The sequence below is a fragment of the Macaca thibetana genome, chromosome 10, assembly GCF_024542745.1.
Source record: "Macaca thibetana thibetana isolate TM-01 chromosome 10, ASM2454274v1, whole genome shotgun sequence".
In the NCBI taxonomy this organism is placed as follows: domain Eukaryota; kingdom Metazoa; phylum Chordata; class Mammalia; order Primates; family Cercopithecidae; genus Macaca; species Macaca thibetana.
The window spans coordinates 10,048,348-10,071,529 of NC_065587.1; the positions used below are offsets into that span (position 1 = coordinate 10,048,348).

The window sequence follows — 23,182 nt, forward strand, 5'->3', positions numbered from 1 at the left end:
AGGTCAGGTAATTGAAACGTGGCAGTATTATTGTTTGATCTTTTGAGGATGCTTGGCCAGATTAATTCAATTTATGATTCCTCCTCTCTTCCAACAGTGGATGCGTTGCTATTTACAATTGATTCTAGCAGGGTAAGGTGGCAAGTGCCTGTAGTCCCAGCTGTTTGGGAGGCTGAGGTGGGAGGTTCACTTGAGCCCAGGAGTTCGAGACTAGCCTGGGCAACATCGTGTGATGCTGTCTCTTTAAAAAATAACAATAATTCATCTACTCATTTTTAACGTTGAATGAAGGAACATAAGGCTGTATTATATAACTCATTTCTAATTTTTTGTCCATTTGATATTAAGCATCAATACTTGATTTTAAGGTTATAGTTTATAATCTGTAAAAGTAATTTATCTCCTTGATATTTAAAAGCAATATATCTCCTTGATAATTTTATAACTACATGTGAGGGAAATTTATTTTTCGTTCATTTTCTCTTTTAAAAAGCAGCAAAAACAAATCAATAAATCTACATTTGTATTATGTAGGGAGAGTATGGAAAAGATGTACCTAGGAAACGAAAGTCATGGTAGTCTTGGTAATCTAGCCACGTCCTTCCCTGTAGGTGTTTTAAAACCAGGATGAATTTAGAGTTTTCATATTAATACTGTAAATTGTTTTCCAGGTTTGTTTCCAGAGTAGAAGTAAAACACTTGAAATTATTACAGAGAATAATGCCCACTGAGAATCCAGTTGGAAAAAATGTTGGAAGGGGGTATGGGGTATATCCTTTAGTTCAGTATTGCCATCTACTAGGTTATTTTACAATTTTTTCATGGTCTTGCATGGACAAGTTGAATGGACAGCACTTATTTCTTCTTTTATTATATAATTTATTTCCTTTTGTGTCAAAGGAGGAAGAAGCCAGACGACAGTCAGGAGCTCAGTATGGCTCTTTTCCAGGTATATTTAAAGAAAAGTTGAAATTTGTTCTATTATACAGTGATATTCTAATATAATACTCAATATTTATTATAACGTGATGTTCTAATTTTGTTCTCTTATACAGTGATATTCATGAAGAACTTAGGTAAAAGAAGTGATGGAATTATTAGGCATAAAAATGATGTTTTGAGTCCAGTGTAAAAATAGCATATTATTCTTTTTCTTTCAAATGTGATCAGAAATTGCTAGTGAGGCAAATCTTTGAATACCAGAGGACAGGACTAACACGGAGATAGAAGAGATGGAAAAGGCACGCAGAAGATTTATTGAGTACTTCCTGATTACGACAGTGTGAAATTTATATAAAGACTAGGACAAGACTTAATTTTTTGTTTTTTAAACAGCTGTCTCCAGTTGTTCAATGGTAACTAGCTTTCTCTTAAGGAAAGTTTTTAGAGGCTATTTATGCTTATATGTCACTGGTTAGAACTTAGCTGCATGATCTGAGACTAGAAAATCTAGTGCACAGCAACAGAATTCAAACCTAGAACAAATACTGAGGATGACCTGATGTTTGAAGAAAAAGCAAGAAATTAAATTTAGCTCATAGTTTACTTCCTATTTAAAATATAAATAATCTTATTGTCAGATACCTTTGTTTTGGAAAGTGACTGCTAATGTTGGGCTAGTACTAGAGATAATTTTCTGTTATGTACATTTTATTTAGATTGACAAGCCTTGGGTCAGTAATTGTGTTATGGGTAGGCACTAATTTTTCAAAGCATTGGGGTAAGTAGGGACAGCAAGAGAAGCTAGAAGTTGTTTTATGGTCCCCTTAGATTTCTTCATCTGTGGTTGTTAGTTATTAATGGCCATGTTTTAATTACTGTTGAGGCAGGTAGAAATGACTTTATCATGTGTTTCCTTCTTTAAAATGGCTTTACTTACAGTGACCCTTTGTAGAATACATTGTTATCTTTCTCTATATTATTAATTATAATTTTAGAGTATCTCCAGTAGACATACAGGTTTGTGATATTGAAGAACAGAGTAGATTATTTGGGTTTATAATCTAACAAATTATACTGGGAGGATAAAATCCTTTTTGCTGGAGCATTATTCTCTGTAAAGAAGCACCAGGATTTCTTGTTTAAAATGCAGGTTTCCAGTTTAACTTTCAGATAATTTTTATTTTATTGGAGATGGAAATGAAAAATCAACAGATAAACAAGCCTTTAAAGTAGTCCTTAACTGAAGGAAGATCTGTGCTAGATGAGTATAATTGAAACAAAAACCTAAACTCATATGAATCAATTTTAAATTGAAACAGACAAATATTCAAGAATGGAAAGTTGAAAGATGATCAAAATGACTATAATCTAAGGAACTGTTAGATGACTCTTTGTTTTTAAGGTGAAATTAGTCTTTTTTTTAACAGTGTTATTACTAGAAAACAGTTGCTGAGCACAGTGGCTCACACTGGTAATCCCAGCACTTTGGGAGGTTGAAGCAGGCAGATCACCTGGGGTCAGGAGTTCGAGAGTGGCCCGGCCAACGTGATGAAACCCCGTCTCTACTAAAAATACAAAACTTAGGTGTAGTGGTGCGTGCCTGTAGTCTCATCTACTTGGGAGACTGAGGCAGGAGAATTGCTTAAACCCGGGAGGCAGAGGTTGCAGTCAGCCAAGATGGCACCAGTGCACTGTAGCCTGGGTGACAGAACAGGACTCTGTCTTAAGACAAACAAAAATAAAAAACTGTTATTACTAGAAAAATGCTGATCCAGGAGGTAGCAAAGTGAGATTTACAGCCTTGTTTTTTTTGTTTGTTTGTTTGTTTGTTTGTTTTTGAGACGGAGTCTCGCTCTGTCACCCAGGCTGGAGTGCAGTGGCCGGATCTCAGCTCACTGCAAGCTCCGCCTCCCAGGTTTACGCCATTCTCCTGCCTCAGCCTCCCGAATAGCTGGGACTACAGGCGCCCGCCACCTCGCCCGGCTAGTTTTTTGTATTTTTTTTTAGTAGAGACGGGGTTTCACCGTGTTAGCCAGGATGGTCTCGATCTCCTGACCTCGTGATCCGCCTGCCTCGGCCTCCCAGAGTGCTGGGATTACAGGCTTGAGCCACCGCGCCCGGCCCACAGCCTTGTTTTTTAAGAGATAATTAGAAGCTATAACTTGTGTCTTGTGTCAGTCTGATTAGAATTTTCAGACTCTTCAGACTACTTCATGCTTAGTGGCACCCTTATTCGTTGAACCTGTGCTTTTTGTGGATGAAGTACTGTGACAGAATATTTGGGAGTATGATTAGTGTCTCTTCATTTTTTATTACAGGTGGCTTTCCTGGGGCAATGCCTGGTAGTTTTCCCGGAGGAATGCCTGGAATGGGAGGGGCCATGCCTGGAATGGCTGGAATGCCTGGACTCAATGAAATTCTTAGTGATCCAGAGGTTCTTGCAGCCATGCAGGTAAGACTTGGAAGAACTTTGGACTTTGTATCATTAAGGCAATTATTTCATAATTCTGTGTGGAGACAAAGGTTACTCTTGTAGCTATTTTTTATTTATCACAGTTACCAAATAGCTAATTATGCAGGAGTGACATTTATGTTCTTTATGCAGAGTGAGTAAATTAAATTTTTAAAACTAGGAAATACTTAGTAATGATTGGCAATTATATCCAGTTGTCCTTTTCTTTGTATCACAATTGTGCTTTTTTCATCATATAGTTCAAATGACATAATTCAGCTTGATTTTGATACTTCAAGCACTTGTCTAAACGCCATTTAACTATGACCAAATTATAGGTCTAAATAAGAGATGGAATTTAGGATAATAAACTTATTGACCCAGTAGGATACTTTTTAAATACTAACAAACCCTTTGTTTTCAGGATCCAGAAGTTATGGTGGCCTTCCAGGATGTGGCTCAGAACCCAGCAAATATGTCAAAATACCAGAGCAACCCAAAGGTTATGAATCTCATCAGTAAATTGTCAGCCAAATTTGGAGGTCAAGCGTAATGCCCTTCTGATAAATAAAGCCCTTGCTGAAGGAAAAGCAACCTAGATCACCTTATGGATGTCGCAATAATACAAACCAGTGTACCTCTGACCTTCTCATCAAGAGAGCTGGGGTGCTTTGAAGATAATCCCTACCCCTCTCCCCCAAATTCAGCTGAAGCATTTTACAGTGGTTTGCCATTAGGGTATTCATTCAGATAATGTTTTCCTACTAGGAATTACAAACTTTAAACACTTTTTAAATATTCAAAATATTTAAAACAAATTTAAGGGTCTGTTAATTCTTATATTTTTCTTTACTAATCATTTTGGATTTTTTTTCTTTGAATTGGGCAGGGAAGATATGTATGGAAGATTATTGCTCTAATTTGAGTGAAATAAAAGTTACTAGTGCGAGGCAAACATAACTCATTTGAGGATAAAATTTGTGTTGGATATGTGGTTCCTGATGCATTTTGACTTGTCTTTTTAAATGCTTTATCTTTTTCTTTAAAGATTTATTTCAATAAAACTAATTGGGACCACCGTATTTCAGTAGGACGTGGGTAGGGATTGGAAGTACTTAGCAGGGCAGCAGCAATCTTGCTGTGTTTTATATAACATGCATCCTTGGGCAGGTTGCCCTTAAATCTTACACTGTGGTGAAGGGATGATTTTTTTTGTAATGCTGCAGTAGAGTTGGAGTTCTCTTTTTGTCCAGTATATCTAATAAGTGTTTCATATTATTTCCACATAAGGGAAATAAGGGAGTACTTTTCTTTTTATATTTTTACGCTTAAAATTCTCTTTCCTAGTCAAAAATTGCCCAACTCTGTGTTTGTTTTCTGCTTGTTATGTTTTTCTCCCTTACTTTTCTTGGGCTAAAGACAGGCTTTTTCCACCAGCATCATCACTGCTATCATCATTAACAGCATAATTATACAAGCATATTTAATGCTGAGTTTAATTTAATATGTAATACATATGGTAATTGTAGGGTAATACCCACAACAACTGTAGTTTCTTACTTGGCCAAGAGAATGCTTATTTAAGTGTTAGACTTCCGTTCTGGCAAAATCTTGCCATATCAGAAGACATTGGAAAGAGGGATTCCCTTTGGTGTTTGGTCTTCTACTTAGAAAATACTTATTGCAGTTAGAGTTTATCTTGTAGTATTCATCTTTATATTCTGAAGATAATATGGTTTGAATTAAGTTGATATACACAGAGGGGAACCAATTTTTTTGATCCAATGTGAATTATAAATGAGATAATCCACAGTTATTCATTGTGGAGTTGTTGAGACTATGAAAGACTCATTGTCTTTGTATTCAGCTCTTAAATAGTGTAACCATACCCCCACCTCTGCTTGCTTTCTTTCCCTCCCCTCCGATGATAAAGAAAATGATAAATTTTCTGTTGTGCATTCAATTCTTATTTTAAATAAGACTAAGTATAGGCATTGTACCTGACATTGCTACGTTTCTACCAGTGTTTCAATTTAAAGTGCTAGTGTTTAAAAACATTTTCAAGGGATAAGACCTTCTGTATTTTGCTTATTTGAAGAATCAGTGGTAGGAGCAGTGAAGTAAATTCTATGGAGTACATTTCTAAAATCATAAATAAGTTTATTCAGGTTCTAACCCTTTGCTGTACACAAGCAGACAGAAATGCATCTGTTACATAAATGAGAAAAAGCTATTATGCTGTGGAGCATGCTGCTTAAATCCTTTAAAAACACTCACCATATAAACTTGCATTTGAGGTTGTGTGTTCTTTTTCTTAACGTGTAGAGTTCTCCTTTCTCAAAATTGCCAGTGCGTACTTGGCTTAACTGAAGAACAGTTTCTTCTGGATTCCTTATTTGATTTATTTAACCTAATTATATTCTAATATTGCAAATATTACCATAAGTGGGTAAAAGTAAAATTCCTCTTCTGAAAATGTGTCCTGTGCTTTTAGATTTTTAAATTCCATAATTACATTCTTAATTTTCAACTCAATATTCTAAACTAGAAATGTTTTCTTGTACTAATGATGCTATCAGAAGGAAGTTTTTTTCTGCTTAAAAATATAGTTATGTTTCTAGCTATGTTAAAAAATACGGTTTCAAACTGGATATTGGGCGGGTGCGGTGGCTCACGCCTGTAATACCAACACTTTGGGAGGCCGAGGCAGGCAGATCAGGAGTTTGAGACCAGCCTGGCCAACATGGCGAAATCCTGTCTCTACTAAAAAATACAAAAATTGCTGGGTGTGGTGGCTCACTCCTGTAATCCCAGCACTTTGGGAGGCCAAGGTGGGCAGATCACGAGGTCAAGAGATCAAGACCATCCTGGCCAATATGGTGAAACCCTGTCTCTACTAAAAAATACAAAAAAAACTAGCCAGGCGTGGTGGTGGGCGCCTGTAGTCCCAGCTTCTTGGGAGGCTGAGGCAGGAGAAGGGCATGAACCCAGGAAGCAGAGCTTGCAGTGAGCCGAGATTGTGCCACTGCACTCCAGCCTGGGTGACATAGCAAGACTCTGTCTCAAAAAAAAAAAAACACAAAATTTAGCCAGGCATGGTGTTGGGCACCTGTAATCCCAGCTACTCGGGAGGCTGAGGCAGGAGAATCACTTGAACCTGGGAGGCGGAGGTTGCAGTGAGCTGAGATCGTAAAACACTGCCTCAAAAAACAAAAACTAGATATTAATTCCCCCACCCCCCGCCCCTGCCTTTTTGTAGCATATGTACTATTTATGTCTCTGGTACTCAAGTTATTTACTAGGTATATTAGGCTGCAGACTATTAAGTGCTGCAAACAAGAACCCCTAAAAAACAGGTACTTTATTTTGAGTAGCTGTTCAGAGGCAGGCATTCTGCCATACATAGAAGGTAGCTTCCATTTCTAGGTCCAAAGTTGCTTGCTCTGGTGCTCATCCTCCAATTGAGGAAATAGGAGAAGGGGGGTCTGGGAAACATGCTGAGATACTGAAGCTAATATATGAAGTTAACATTTTATTACTTCTAATATCCCATTGGTCAGTTTGTGTGTCGAGGCTATGTTTAGCTGCAGCGAAAGCCAGTCTGTCATCCATAACTGTGTGGTCACGTGCTCAAGAAAAAACTTACAGTAGAAACAGGAAAGACTTGGGGTGACACCTAGCAGTCTACCATACTAGGAAATACTAGTATGATAAGATAAAGGAGAAACAATTTCAGAGATTTGCTCATGACTAAAATGAATGCACTTGAGTAGGCACAGGTAAGTAGTGTTTGTGCCAAACCCTGTTAACCGTTTGCAAGTATTGGATCAATTCTGATAATGACCATAAGGGTAGATACTGTTAGCACCACTTTACAATTTTATAGATAAGGAAACTGAAGCACTTAATAAGTAAATTGCCCAGGATAACACAGCTGATTATTTGTAAAGCTGAAATTCTTGAATACAGAGGTTTGTGGCTTCAAAGGGCTTCCTCCCAAACTCTATACTGTGCTGCCTGCGTACAAGGTTGATTCTTGCAGAATTGTTTAAGGAACTGAAAACAACTAAAATGTACATTTGAATAAGGTTGGTTAAATAAGGAATGTCACACACTTGTGCTGATGTATACATCCAGGGGGTTTCTTCCTAATAGTAAGGGACACAGCATAATTGAAGTACATGACAAGCCCCCAAATAAGGGCAAGAATAAGTAAAAGAATTACAGCACAGTAATTCTAAAAAGGTCATTATGTGCCAGTATTTACAACCAGTATATAATGTACTTAATAGAGCTCATGCAGTTTGGGGAGGAAAATAGCCTAAGGTAAATAGGCAACAACAGTGAATAACTGTTGAGCTTTAAAAAGCAAATGTAAATAGTATGCCCGTCAAGTTGGCAGTTTTTCCGTGAGACCTTTTGTATAGTGCTGGTGGAAGTGGAAGTTTATGGTTTTCTATAAAGTTGTTTAGCAGTAAACTAAAAATTATGTTTGGTGAAATCCTGATTTTAAAATTACGGCTCTAAGAAGCCAGGAGGTAAGTAGAACTAATAGAAATGTCTATGGTGCTCTGAAAATCTAGGACTCTTATACATAATTAAGTAGTTCACTCACACACATCACTGGGACATTTTTAGATTGCAGGGTAAGTAACCTGACCATACTTAAGCCAGTGTAAAAGCAACATACATGAAATGGCAAGTACTAGCTAGGTTCCTTTAATTCTTATAGCATGGGTGTTTACAGAATGGCCCCAAATTTTTTATATACTTTATGTAGTGTCAAGGGATATGATGCTTATATAATTCACAGGACCCTCTTTAAGGAAAAGAATGTAATTATGAACAACAAATTGGACACACAAGTGGATATTTGTTTAGAATGAAAAAAGCAGCCAAAAATTACAGTCCTTAGGTTTTTTGAAACAATCTTTCTCTGTCGCCCACACTGGAGTGCTGTGATGTGATCACAGCTCACTACAGCCCTGACCTGGGCTCAAGCAATCCTCCTACCTCAGCCTCCCAAGTAAATGTGACTGCAGGCATGCACCACCATGACCATCTGTTTTTGTTTTTAACAGCAATGAGGTCTTAACTTTGTTGTCCAGGCTGGTCTGGAACTCCTGGTTTCAAATAATCCTCCTGCCTTGGCCTCCCAAAGTACTGGGATTACAGACGTGAGCCACTGTGCTCAACTAAGTTATAATTTTTTAGAATTATGTCTCAGCTGGGCACAGTGGCTCATGCCTGTAATCCCAACACTTTGGGAGGCCAAGGCAGGGTGGATCACTTGAGGTCAGGAGTTCGAGACCAGCCTGGCGAACATGGTGAAACCCCGTCTCTACAAAAAAATACAAAAATTAGCTGGGGGTGGTGGTGCATGCCTATAGTCACAGCTACTTGGGAGGCAGAGGTTTCAGTGAGCTGAAGTTGCACCACTGCACTCCAGCCTGGGCGACAAGAGCGAAACTGTCTCAAAAAAAAAAACATATATATATGAATAAAATTATGCCTCAAACGTCACAACTTCATAGTTCCATTTAATAACTGAGGTAGCTATGCAATGTCTACATTTTTCAGTGCATACTCTGATTATGTGAAAATGACACTGGCTGGGTGCAGTGGCTCATACCTGTAATTCCAGCACTATGGGAGGCTGAGATGCGTGGATCACCTGAGGTCAGGAGTTCGAGACCAGCCTGGCCAACATGGTGAAACCCTTTCTCTACTAAAAATACAGAAATGAGCCAGGTATGGGGGCGTGCATCTGTAGTCCCAGCTACTTGGGAGGCTGAGGCAGGAGAATCACTTGAACCCGGGAGATGGAGGCTAAGGTGAGTCGAGGTCACGTCACTGCACTCCAGCGTGGACGACAGAGGGATACTCTGTCTCAAAAAAAAAAAAAGTGACTACTGTTCTCAGTATGTCAGTCTTTAGTTGATCAGGCCGGGCGGGGGCGATGGCTCATACCTGTAATCCCAGCACTTTGGGAGGCCGAGGCGGGCAGATCACGAGGTCAAGAAATTGAGACCATCCTGACCAACATGATGAAACCTCGTCTCTACTAAAAATACGAAAATTAGCTGGGCGTGGTAGCGCGTGCCTATAATCCCGGCTACTCGGGAGGCTGAGGTAGGAAAATCACTTGAACCTCGGAGGTGGTGGTTGCAGTGAGCCGAGATTGCGCCATTGCACTCCTTCCTGGGCCACAAGAGTGAAACTCCATCTCAAAAAAAAAAAAGTTGCAAGGCCCAGTACAGTGGCTCATGCCTGTAATAGCAGCACTTTGGGTGGCTGAGGCAGGTGGATCACTTGAGCCCAGGAGTTCGAGATGGGAAACCCTGTCTCAGGTTTAAAAAAAAAAACAAACTGATCAAAATGTGTTTGGTAGCTAAGATATAAAAACATCAAAACGAAGTATTAATGTTTTCATAACTATGATGCATAATCTAGTGTATTCTTGACAGCAAGCTCCCAATTTGATCAGGAGTCAGTGAGAACTGAGTTCTCAAGTTTTACAACCAACCAGTTTCTGGCTACGTTCCCGTGACAAAATCCTCTTTTTTTTTTTTTTTTTTTTTTTTAGGAGTCTTGCTTTGTCCCAGGCTGGAGTGCCGTGGCGCAGTCTTGGCTCACTGCAACCTTTGCCTCCTGGGTTCAAGCGATTCTCCTGCCTCAGCCTCCCTAGTAGCTGCAGTTTCTACTTTGCAATTTCTACAAGGCACGTGCCACCATGTCCGGCTAATTTTTTCTATATTTAATAGAGACAAGGTTTTGCCATATGGGCCAGGCTGGTCTCAAACTTCTGACCTCAAGTGATCTGCCCGCCACAGCCTCCCAAAGTGCTAGGATTACAGGCCTGAGCCGCTGCGCCCAGCCCCAAATCATCTTCGCTTCACTTTTGGTCCTGCACGTTCACGTCATGATTCTATGGCGTGATGGGAATTTTCCTGGAAGCAGTATCTTCTGGAAATTTTGTGAAAACGGCCGAGTTAAACTTTGTTAGGACCCTCTCCTAGGGATTAAGTGTGACGTTGGGCATAAAACACTAACCCTGGCATGTAGTCAGCACTCAGGAGTTATCACAAGGGTATTCTAAAAGGAAACATGGTACAGACAAGTGGTGATGGTGTCTCATGAAAGAGTCCCTGAGGAGCATCCTGAAGCAGAATCTCACAGTATGACAGGTTAAAGCTGAATGTGGCTTCTTTAGTGCTATGTAATTTTGTTACTCACTTTGCAACATGGAAAAAAAATTTTTTCCTTCAGTATTTTATGAAATACTGCTACATAAACTGGCTTTCATAATCTTCACAGCAAACGGGGATTGTTGGTACTAGTACATTGTCATTTCACAAAGTTGGAAACCCAAGAGGTTAAATGACTTCCATAGTTGCCAACTAGGGGGAGGCTCCCACTCGCGTCTGGTATCTTGGTCTCCTGAGCTCAATATCTCTTCCTACCACACTCAAGGGTTTTTCGGGAGGGAGAAGTTTCCAAGTCCACAATTAAGCTGTTTTCCTCTTGGCCAAAATGTGACTCAGAATAGAAAAGAGCTCAGGCGCAGAGAAACAAGGAGACTGGAGTTTCATTGAGTTTCCCCATCTTTGTCACCAGAGTAAAAGAGGGCCATTAAGATTTCTGAGATGGAAGGACTGGTCAGGGCCCGGGAACACGAGAGAACGTCTTGAGACCCGGGAGCTGGGAGCCGGGTACCTGGTATCAGGCCGCCCTGCGCCTTGGAGCCCGGCCCGCGCGAACACCTCGCTGTCCCGCCCCGCGCCCATAGGGGCCAATCAGCACTCAGGGGCGTTCTTAGGCCCTCGTTCCCACCCCGCGACCCGGAAGTGGTTCTAAGGCAGGCGGGCGGGTTTGAGAGGGTGGAGCTTGCGACTTTCACGCCCCAGGCTCCGGCGCTCCTTTCCTAACTCCACTGGCTGCGGCATCTGTGGGAAAAGTGTGGCTGGGTCTTCGAGGAGCTGCACCAATGGCCTCTGTGTTGTCCTACGAAAGCCTAGTCCACGCCGTGGCCGGAGCCGTGGTGAGACGGGGTCTTCACGCCCGGGCCTTAACTGGTTGTAAGGCTTCTCGGCGGCCAGTCCCGGGATATGCCTGGGGGATGGGTCTGAGAGGGAGGTAGTGTGGGTTGGGGTCCCCTGTCGTGACTGTGGGGCAGAGAGGAATGGGCCATAGGCGGAAAGTTGTTGGAGGAATTCGGGCTAAGGGCCGAGACTCCGCCACGTCCTGGTCTCCTAGAGACTGTGGGGTAGAGAGCCGTGGTCACACGTGCACAATCAGGGTCCACATCTTTGCCTTGGGAAATTTAAGATCAGTCCACCACCGCACACTCACACACTTTGCTTCACTGACCCGGAGGAGAACGTAGGTGTGAAGCCGTGTTGCTTAGTCACATGCTTCCCTACAGCCTGTCTTCACGCTTGCCGCGGGCAAGTGGCAATACCTAGTAGGATAGCTCTGGGCAGCATTATTGGCAAGAGAAGATAGTTGTTTTTTCTTTCTTTCCCCGGACAGGGTCTCGCTCTGTTGCCCAGGCTGGAGTGCAGTGGCACGATCACGGCTCACTGCAGCCTGGATCTCCCGGGCTCCAGCGATACGCCCACCTCAGCCTCCTGAGTAGCTGGGACTACAGGTGTGAGCCACCACACCCGGCTACATTTTTTTTTTTTTTTTTTTTTGGGTCTGGCAATGTTGCCCAGGCTGGTCGCGAATTCCTGGCCTCAAACGAATCTCTTTGGCGTCCCAAAGTGCTGGCATGAGCCATTGTGCCTGCCTTTTTTTTGTTTCTTTCTAAATCAAGATCTGGGTTCCTGTCTACCACGAGTGTGGTTTGTTATGAGGTATACGCTTGATTCTTGGGCTTCTGGCGTCTAGGTTCCACTTGACACTTCCCCTCTCCCCGCTTTTCCTTAAAACTTTCCACTTGTGGCTTGGGTGACTCCTCTTGTGGTTGTTTTATCTCTTTGACTGCCTTTTCTCATATCCTGCACCAGTTAGCATACACCTTTAGCTGTTAAAATCACTGTGACTTCAGAGGAACATCACTGAATCCTCTGTTTAGCCTCCAGAAACTTCACTGAGAGCTCATGTTCTGGCCGGGCGCGGTGGCTCACGCCTGTAATCCCAGCACTTTGGGAGACCGAGGCGGGCGGATCACGAGGTCAGGAGATCGAGACCATCCTGGCTAACACGGTGAAACCCCGTCTCTACTAAAAATGCAAAAAATTAGCCGGGCGAGGCGGCGGGCGCCTGTAGTCCCAGCTACTCGGGAGGCTGAGGCAGGAGAATGGCGTGAACCCGGGAGGCGGAGCTTGCAGTGAGCCGAGATCGCGCCATTGCACTCCAGCCTGGGCGACAGAGCGAGACTCTGTCTCAAAAAAAAAAAAAAAAAGAGAGCTCATGTTCTGTGTAGACTAACCTGGATTGAACCCTAACTCCATCATTTGTTAGCTAGATGCCCTGTAAACCTCACTTTCCTGATGTGTAAAGTGGGGGAAGTGATACCTACCTCACAAAGTTTAGAGAATTAAGCGACATAGCATTTCATGAAAATGCCTAATTCAGGAAGCCTGGTTCATTCAGTTCAGCCAGAAGAGCCTTTCAGCCAGTATGAAGGCCGAGATGGACACTTGTGTGACTTGCTTTAAGATGGGCATGGAGGCCTGGATGTCTGGAGTGGAGGGAACAAAGAGGCAAATAGTTTTCAGGGGACGAAATTGTGTGAGACTTTCGCTCTGGCTAGCTGTTGAACTTGCTGATTTACCTTTAAATGTGATCACCCTGGCTGCTGTGTTGAGAGTAGAATGTAAGGGAACAGGGGACAATTAATTATCAGGCGAGAGATGATGGTGACTTGGATCAGGGTGGTAGCAGACATGGTTGAAGTGGTCATTGACCTGGAATATATTTATAAAATGAGGGTTGGTTGACTCCAAGAGCTTTTGGCTTCAGTAACTGGAGGGATGGTGTTATTTACTGGGATGGCAGAGGCTGTGAAGGAAAAGGTTTTGGGGGAAAAGATAGATTTGGCTTTGGCTTTGGTTTTGGAGGAGTTTGAAATGCCTAAGAGTAGTCGTGAGACTGGATGAGCTTACTAAGGATGTGAGTATGGACTGACAGAAGAATCTGAATGACTGAGTCTTGGAGCAGGCTAACCATTAAGAGGCCGGGAAAATAAGATTGCACTAGCAAAGGAGACAAAGGAAAGATGGATCAGTACGGTAGGAGGGAAGCTAAGAACTAAGAGTGAAAGCCACGTGAAGAAAGTTTCCCGGGAAGGATGTAGACCAGCTGGGTCTGATGCTGCTGAGGGGTCGAGTAAGGCAAGGACTGAGAAATAACTGAGAATTTATCATGTTGAGAAATCCAGTGGTTAATTGAGAAGACCAGTTTTGGTGGAGTGGTGGGGTAAATAGTTGGAGTGCATCTAAGAGAAGAAAGTGGGGAGATGGGAAATGTTTTTCTTTTCCTTCTTGCAATAAATATTGTTCATTAAATACCTTTACTGAGTGCATTCTATGTGCCACACACTGTTCTAGGTGCTAGGAATATAGTAGAGAAGGTCTTTTTCTTCATGGACTGTGCATTCCAGTAGGGGAGTCAGACAATAAACGAATAGGCCGGGCACGGTGGCTCACGCCTGTAATCCCAGCACTTTGGGAGGCTGAGGTGGGCGGATCACCTGAGGTCAGGAGTTCGAGACCAGCCTGTCTAACATGGTGAAACCCCGTCTCTACTAAAAATATAAAACTTAGCCAGGCATGGTGGTGGACACCTGTAATCCCAGCTACTCGGGAGACTGAAGCAGGAGAATCACTTGAACCCGGGAGGCGGAGGTTGCAGTGATCCAAAATTGTGCCATTGCACGCCAGCCTGGGAGACAAGAGCAAGACTCGGTCTCAAAAAAAATTAATTAATAAAAAATAAATTAATAAATAAAAAATAAGTAGAATAATTTTAGATACAGTTAAGTGCTATAAAAGAACATAGAGGTTGGCAAACTTTTTAAAGAGAGCAGATGGGAAATATTTTAGGCTTTGCGTACAGTTGTCATAGCTACCCAACATTGCCATGGTCGTGTGAAATCAGCTGTAGACAGTAAATGAATGGACAGAGCTGTGTTCCAATAAAATCCTGTTTTCTTTTTTTTTTTTTTTTGAGACAGAGTCTCGCTCTGTCGCCCAGGCTGGAGTGCAGTGGCGCGATCTCGGCTCACTGCAAGCTCCGCCTCCCGGGTTCACGCCATTCTCCTGCCTCAGCCTCCCAAGTAGCTGGGACTACAGGCGCCCACAACCGCGCCCGGCTAATTTTTTGTATTTTTAGTAGAGACGGGGTTTCACCGTGGTCTCGATCTCCTGACCTTGTGATCCGCCTGCCTCGGCCTCCCAAAGTGCTGGGATTACAGGCGTGAGCCACCGCACCCGGCCTAAAATCCTGTTTTCAAAAACAGGTGGTAGATTGGATTTGGCCCATAGGCCATAGTTTTCTGACTCCTGCTGTAGAGAGTGACTGGCAATAGTGGTAATATATTTCTATTTAATCTATAAAGATATTTCTTTTTTTCACTTGTTGCCTGTTTTTCTCATTTTTTTTTTTTTTTTTTTTTTTTTTTTTTTTTGTTTTTGATATGGAGTTTCACTCTTGTTGCCCAGGCTGGAGTGCAATGATGCGATCTCGGTTCACCACAATCTCCGCCTCCTGGGTTCAAGCAATTCTCCTGCCTCAGCCTGTCGCCCAGTAGCTATGACTGCAGGCAGGCGCCACCACACCCGGCTAATTTTGTGTTTTTAGTAGAGACGGGGTTTCTCCATGTTGGTCAGGCTGGTCTCAAGCTCCCGACCGCAGGTGATCCGCCCGCCTTGGCCTCCCAAAGTGCTGGGATTACAGGCGTGAGCCACTCCATCTGGCCTGGAATTGCTTTTCTAACTTTGTTTGTTTATGCCTGAATCAAAAAGGATTAATGAAATTATATCGTCATACATAGTATTCTATAACTTAATTTTTTTAAGAAGCAAATATGGCATAATAGCTGAAAAAAAAGTTCTGTAGTAAAGCTTAACTATGAGTGTTATCTTTAACCGAACTATATAACAGGGACAATAACAACGCCTCACTTAACTGGGTTCTTGTGAGAAGTAAATGTGATTATGTTTGTGGAGCATCTACCTTAATGGAACATTGTAGTAAAACCATAATTATTCATTTCTGTCTCAAGTCTATTCTTGCAAATACAGCACTATACCCAGTTTTAGAAATTTAAGGGAATTGAAATGTTCTCTTGCCTCATGGCCATCTCCACCTATTCCCTTCACTTGTTGTAGATTACCTTTTACTCTCTAGATAAAATAGAACCTACTTGGGATGAGTTTTTTCATTTTTTTCTAATTACAGTTGTATAGTTTTCTTTTTTTTTTTTTTTTTTTTTGAGACGGAGTCTGGCTCTGTCGCCCGGGCTAGAGTGCAGTGGCCGGATCTCAGCTCACTGCAAGCTCCGCCCCCCGGGTTCATGCCATTCTCCTGCCTCAGCCTCCCGAGTAGCTGGGACTACAGGCGCCCGCCGCCTCGCCCGGCTAGTTTTTTTTTTTTTGTATTTTTTAGTAGAGACGGGGTTTCACCGTGTTCGCCAGGATGGTCTCGATCTCCTGACCTCGTGATCCGCCCGTCTCGGCCTCCCAAAGTGCTGGGATTACAGGCTTGAGCCACCGCGCCCGGCCAGTTGTATAGTTTTCTACATTCTGCTGGTCTCAGAGGAAAAACAGACATATTCAGTGTCTGCTACCTTCGATCTTGGTCCTCCCTTCCACCCCACTGCCAGTTTTCTTCTAGGACCTTGCTCCAGTAATCTTTCACCTCTTTGCTGTAGCTTTAACCTAGTGTCTGCTTCTGTTCAGCCTGCAAACATGGTCAGGCCTGTCTCATCAGAAAACTATACCAATCTGATCTGGAATCTGGCAGCTTCTTCAGCCTCTGCCTGTTCTCCTTCCCTTTAGGCTAAGCTTATTTAAAGAATATCCTGGGCCGGGCGCGGTGGCTCATGCCTGTAATCCCAGCACTTTGGGAGGCCGAGGCGGGCAGATCATGAGATCAGGAGATCGGGACCATCCTGACTAACACGGTGAAACCCCATCCCTACTAAAAATACAAAAAATTAGCCGGGCATGGTAGCGGGCACCTGTAGTCCCAGCTACTCGGGAGGCTGAGGCAGGAGAATGGCATGAACCCGGGAGGTTTTGAGCTTGTAGTGAGCTGAGATCGCACCACTGCACTCCAGCCTGGGCGACAGAGCAAGACTCCATCTCAAAATATATATATATATATTTTATATTATATATAATATATATTTTAATATTTTATATATATTATATATTTGTAAATATATAAATATGTATTTTTTTTCACATGTACTGCCTTTCCTCATCCTACTTTGACCACTGGAACTGCTCTTCCAAAGATCAACTCTGACTTCTTGACAGCTTAATCTACTATTGTGAATGGTGTAAGGTCAGGGATAACCAGGTACACACATGTTTGTGTCTTTTCACAATGTCAGACTTTTACTGTGTTATTTCAGTTACAGAAGTCACAAGTTACATGGAGTTCTCAGGGAGGCAATTTTTTTTTTTAGTACTTCTTATTCACTAGTCAGTCAATATTGTAAATCATACATAATAGTATACCTAATTAATATATAAATGTTGTAGATTAAACATTCTGCAACAAAGTAACATTGAACATCAAGAGAAAAGGATAAGGAAAAAGGGTTACCTAACCAGTCCAGGGAGAGCGATATAGACAAGTATCCTGGTCTCGTCATGGCGGTGTGTTGGTCTTGTAGGAAAGAATCCTTGATGTAGGCAGAGCCTTCAGACACAGATAGCGGGCTTTTTTTTTTTTTTTTTTTTTTTTTTGAAACAGAGTCTCGCTTTGTTGCCCAGGCTGGAGTGCAGCGGCCAGATCTCGGCTCACTGCAAGCTCCGCCTCCCGGGTTCACGCCATTCTCTTGCCTCAGCCTCCGGGTAGCTGGGACTACAGGCGCCTGCCATCACAACCGGCTAATTTTTTGTATTTTTAGCAGAGACGGGGTTTCACCATGTTAGCCAGGATGGTCTCGATCTCCTGACCTCGTGATCCGCCTGCCTCGGCCTCCCAAAGTGCTGGGATTATAGGCGTGAGCCACCGCGCCTGGCGTGATATCAGGCATTTATAACAAGTGACAGCAAGACAGTGTCTGTTAAGAAGACCATTTTGAGTATTTTCAGTCCTGTTCTTTTTATGGTCATGGAGTCTTCTGGTGAGGACTGATAGTGGAAGAGTATGCTTGGTTGTGTCTTTATGTGGAAAAACATCTGGTCCCTGTTGTCAAAGTGCTTTTTAAAATGTAAGTTGGAGTCTTTTTCTAAGATGGAGTTACTTATGTCAAGAGTGCTCTGTACATCTCCTGACTGTTTTTGCATTCTTAATTGATTCCAGTTCTTTGTAAGTATTCGATACTGTTGACCCTTCTACCTTTCTGAAGCTCCTTCTGAAAGAGCAGTTGGTGTTTATTTTTTACTAAACAGCAATCGCTCTTTTGGAAGGAACTTGAGAAGACATTACTCATTTTAGGGACCTAAAATTAACACTGGCTTCTAGTACTAACAGATGCTACAGCTATAAACGACATGTAGAAACCAGCAATTGTTGAGTGCCGACTGTGTGCCTGGTATGATGCTAGATGCTTTCCATAATTTTTTTTTTTTTTTTTTGAGATGGAGTCTGTCTCTGTTGCCCGGGCTGGAGTGCAGTGGCGTGATCTCGGCTCACTGCAAGCTCCGCCTCCCAGGTTCACACCATTCTCCTGCCTCAGCCTCCTGAGTAGCTGGGACTACAGGCGCCTGTCACCACGCCCGGCTAATTTTTTTTTTTTTTTTTTTTTTTTTTTTTTTTTTTTTTTTTTTTTTTTTGAGACGGAGTCTCGCTCTGCCGCCCAGGCTGGAGTGCAGTGGCCGGATCTCAGCTCACTGCAAGCTCCGCCTCCCGGGTTCACGCCATTCTCCTGCCTCAGCCTCCCGAGTAGCTGGGATTACAGGCGCCCGCCACCTCGCCCAGCTAGTTTTTTGTATTTTTTAGTAGAGACGGGGTTTCACCGTGTCAGCCAGGATGGTCTCGATCTCCTGACCTTGTGATCCGCCCGTCTCGGCCTCCCAAAGTGCTGGGATTACAGGCTTGAGCCACCGCGCCTGGCAATTTTTTTTTTGTATTTTTAGTAGAGATGTGTTTTTTTGTTTTGTGTTTTGTTTTTGTTTAAATACAGAGTTTCACTCTGTCACCCAGGCTGGAGTGCAGTGGTATGATCTTGCCTCACTGCAACCTCTGCCTCCTGGGTTCAAGTGATTCTCCTGCCTCAGCCTCCAGAGTACCTAGGACTACAGGTGTGTGCCACCACTCCTGGCTCATTTTTGTATTTTTAGTAGGGATGAGGTTTCACCATGTTGGCCAGGCTGGTCTTGAACTCCTGACCTCAAGTGATCCACCCACTTCAGCCTCCCAAAATGCTGGAATTGCAGGCGTGAGCCTCCGCGCCCAGCTACTTTCCATAATTTGATTCTAACTTCTCATAGCAACCTTGACAGATACTGGTCTCAAAATTACAAATGAGGAAATTATGACATAGAGATTTGAAGTTACTTAGATAATATATACTATTCTTGGGACCTGAACCTAGATTTTATCCCAAAGCCCACAGTCTTTCCATTAAACACTCGAGAGTGTCATCCATGAGGCCATTTGTGTAACTTGCCTGTCCGTGTACGTATGTGAGTTAGCTTGATTGTTACGTCAGGGAAAAGACTTACATTAACTCTGATAAGGTGAATAACATTTTTCAATATGAAAACCACAGTAAGTGACTTTTAATCTTTAGAATTTTATTAGCTCAAACCACAGAAAACATCTTAGGTGGTTTTTAAAATTTTTTTTTTTAATTTTTATTTATTTATTTATTTTGAGACAAAGTCTCATTCTATTACCCAGGCTGGAGTGCTGTGGTATGATCACAGCTCACAGCAGCTTCAATCCCCTGAGTTCAAGCCATTCTCCCACCTCCTAAAGTGTTGAGATTACAGGTGTGAACCACCATGCCCGGCTTTAAAATAATCTTTCTGTTCTATAATGCAGTGTTCTAAATCAGGAGAGGCTGTACACTGATTTCAGTGGTGCTGCTGTGTCTCAGCCATTTCTGGACTCCTCTGGAAACTGATTTTGGACTAGCAATCAGTTGTCAGTTTGTCTCCCCCCACCCCCCAACTAGTTTTCACCCTGCTAGGATGAATCAGCATTTTAGAAATAGTCACATTTGGTGATTTGGTTGGCACACCAACCCAAAGATCGTTGTTTTATGCTTAAAAGACATGAAAATCTGCTTCTGTATTTATGTATGTTCCTATCTGTTATTCCCATAAGATTGTACATGCTGGGGGGACCAAGTCTTGACCAGATTTACCCAGATTTACCCAGTGTTTAATTCTTACTCTGTCTGTAAGCTCAACTTCATGTGTGGATTGTGTTGGCCAAATTTAAAAGTATACTTTAGATATTTATTGCCCTTTTACAGGAGAGATATAGCCCAGAATGAATAAACCATCTATTTTTTTTTAGTAAGTAGCCTGAAGTGTAGATGATGATGCATTCTTAAGAAATCCAGGTGCCAGGCTGGGCATAATGGCTCACGCCTGTAATCGTAGCACTTGGGAGGCTGAGGCAGGCAGAACACTTGAGGCCAGGAGTTCGAGACCAGCCTGGGCAATGTAGTGAGACCTCATCTCTAAAAATAAATAAATAAGTTAAAAAGAAAGAAAGAGAGAGAAAGAAAGAGAAAAAGAAAGAAATCCAGGTGTCAGTTGCAGAATTGTTCACAAAAAAAAAGAGGAACCCCCAAATCCCTAGGAACTTAGGCTAAAAATCATTTATGTGACTGATACAGTTTGGCTATTTGACCCCTCCAAATCTCATGTTGAAATGTGACCCCCAGTGTTGGAGGTGAGGCCTCGTGGGAAGTGTTTGGGTCATGGGGGCGGATCCCTCATAAATGGCTTGGTGCCATCCCCTTGGTGATGAGTGAGTTCTCACTGATAGTTCATGGGAGAGCTGGTTATTTAAAAAAGCCTGGTACCCACTGCTCGCTCTCTTACTCCCTCTCTTACCATGTGACATACCTGTTCCCCTTTCACCTTGCACCATCATCATAAGCCACCTGAGGCCCTCAGCAGAAGCAGATTCCAGCACTGTTCTGGCTCATACCTGTAGTCTCAGCTACTCAGGAGTCTGAGGCTGGAAAATCGCTTGAGTCTGGGAAGCCAAGGTTGCAGTGAGCCACGATTGCACTGGGCGACAGAATGAGACCCTGTCTCAAAAAAAAAAAAAAAAAATCTAGAAATAAAATGACTACAATTTAAAAGTTACTGCACGATTGGCCAGGCTTAGTGACTCACGCCTGTAATCCCAGCGCTTCGGGAGTCCGAGATGGGTAGATCACTTGAGGCCAGGGGTTTGAGACCAGCTTGACCAACACAGTGAAACCCTGTCTCTACTACAAAAAAAAAAAAATATATAAAAGTTAATACATGATAATCATGGGAACACCAAATATTGATTTAAGCAAAAATCTTAACTATTAAAAGGATGGATAGAATAAAGAGAGGAATTTGAGACCAGCCTGGGTAACATGGCAAAACCCTGTCTCTACAAAAAATACAAAAATTAGCTGGATATGGTGGCTCACGTCTGTGGTCCCAGCCACCTCGGAGGCTGAGGTGAGAGGATTGCTTGATACCCAGAGGTGGAGGTTGCAGTGAGCTGAAATCGTGCCACTGCACTCCAGCCGGGGCAGTAGAGTGAGACCCTGTCTCAAAACAATAACCACAAAAAAAGAGGGAATGTGGTATAAGAGAGCTGAATTTTCATTCCCCATAAGAGAATGTAAATAATGTCTAAAAGTGATTAATAAGGTATCAGTATATTATTATATGAAGATGTATAAATTCCAAAACAAACAACTAGAAGAATTTAATTGCCTCTGTGAAGGAAGATTGGATAAAATAGACAGGAGTGGGGCAAAAACTGCTGTATTTTGTCATTTATACTATGTGATTTTTTAAACTATGTGCATGCTTTGCTTTGATCAATTAAAAATTTACAATTAGAATATTTAATGCACAGTGGCTCACACCTGTAATCCTAACACTCTGGGAGGCCGAGGCGGGCAGATCACCTGAGGTCAGGAGTTTGAGGCCAGCCTGACCAACATGGAGAAACCCCGTCTCTACTGAAAATACAAAATTAGCCGGGCCTAGTGGCGCATGTCTGTAATCCCAGCTACTCAGGAGGCTGAGGCAGGAGAATCACTTGAACCCGGTAGGCGGAGGTTGCAATGAGCCGAGATTGCGCCATTGCACTCCAGCCTGGGCAACAAGAGTGAAACTCCATCTCAAAAAAAAAAAAAAAAATATATATATATATATATATATATTTAATACATAGCTATGAATTTATGTTAATTGTTGAAGCTTAGTGATATGTTCAAATTCAAGCACAGATTTCTGAACATACTAGATACAGCTGAAGATGCAATTAATGCACTAAAAGATAAGGGGCCACCAGTATACAAAAAGACACTCTTAGCACTCTGGAGATTCCAAGGGTCTTGGACACTCTTGTATCAGGAACCAGGGACTAAGACACTATTATAACAAAAGACATTCCTATCATTCAGGAAATTACAAGAATTTTACCAGGAGCTCTGTGTCAGGAGCCTGAGATGAGGACCAAATATATACTTTGCATCATAATACCACATCCCGTCATTAAAAAAAAATCCCCTACTAAATGATCATCTGTAAGACATTAATTATAGGGTATAAGTAATATCCTATATAATATAGAGAGATAATAAATTATATAATTTATTTTTCCTAGTGGTATTTACCTTTTTATAGAGTTTTCTTGGAAAGGACAGTGGCCAACCCAGAGGTAGTGTGATGATGTCAGGTTCTGTTTTTTGTGACACTGGTATGATAAGATTAGCTGAAGGGAGTATTAGAATTGATAGTAAATAATAATGAAGTTTGTTAATAATGTATTTTTTTTTTTTGTAGTTAATGGCCTATGTTCAAACTATGGTCATAGGACCCATTCACACTCCTAAAAATTTTCGCCTATCCCAGAGTCTTGCTTATGTGGTTATAACTCTCAATATTATTGTGTTGGAAATTAAAACTGAGAAATCATTGAGATATTTGGTTTTGTTTTTTGTTTTTTTTGTTTTTTTGAGACAGGGTCTCACTCTGTCACCCAGGCTGGAGTACAGTGGCGCAATCTCAGCTTACTTCAGCCCTGACAGCCCAGGCTTAAGCAATTATCCCACTTCAGCTTCCCAAGTAGCTGGGATTACAGGCGTGCACCACCATGCCAGCTAATTTTTTTTTTTTTTTTTTTGGTAGAGACTGGGTTTCTACATGTTTCACCATGTTGCTCAGGCTGGTCTCGAACTCCTAGGCTCAAGCAATCCGCCCACCTCGGCCCCCCAAAGTGGAATTACAGGTGTAAGCCACCGCTTCTGGCCTTTTTGTTTGTTTTTTTTTAAGAGATGTGGTCTATGTTGTTGGCCATGGTGGTCTTGAACTCTTGGCCTCAAGCAGTCTTTCTACCTCATCCTCCCAAAGTGCTAGGATTACAGGCATGAGCCACTGAGCCCGGCCAAGGTATTTGTTAATTCATTAAAAATAATTAAAAATA

The 23,182-nt window shown here is 42.2% G+C and overlaps 3 protein-coding genes across 14 annotated transcripts in view; 2 read left to right on the forward strand and 1 right to left on the reverse strand.

The window, feature by feature from the left end:
* ST13 (ST13 Hsp70 interacting protein) overlaps window positions 1-5,870 on the forward strand; it is a 285,343-nt gene extending 279,473 nt beyond the window's left edge. The window contains exons 11-13 of one of the 2 annotated variants that reach the window (XM_050806005.1): window positions 901-949; window positions 3,261-3,394; window positions 3,819-5,870. In XM_050806005.1, the coding sequence (XP_050661962.1) occupies window positions 901-949; window positions 3,261-3,394; window positions 3,819-3,947 (312 nt within the window). In that variant the 3' untranslated portion in view covers window positions 3,948-5,870. The remainder of the gene's footprint in view (window positions 1-900; window positions 950-3,260; window positions 3,395-3,818) is intronic. The other variant, XM_050806004.1, reaches the window with a different exon arrangement.
* Window positions 1-23,182, reverse strand: part of LOC126963577 (E3 ubiquitin-protein ligase RBX1) — a 598,764-nt gene that overhangs the window by 150,971 nt on the left and 424,611 nt on the right. The gene's annotated exons all lie outside the window — the stretch shown is intronic.
* The window catches only part of SLC25A17 (solute carrier family 25 member 17), a 52,112-nt gene continuing 40,155 nt past the window's right edge, over window positions 11,226-23,182 (forward strand). The window contains exon 1 of the mRNA XM_050806009.1: window positions 11,226-11,435. Coding sequence (XP_050661966.1) covers window positions 11,382-11,435 — 54 coding nt within the window. The 5' untranslated portion in view covers window positions 11,226-11,381. The remainder of the gene's footprint in view (window positions 11,436-23,182) is intronic.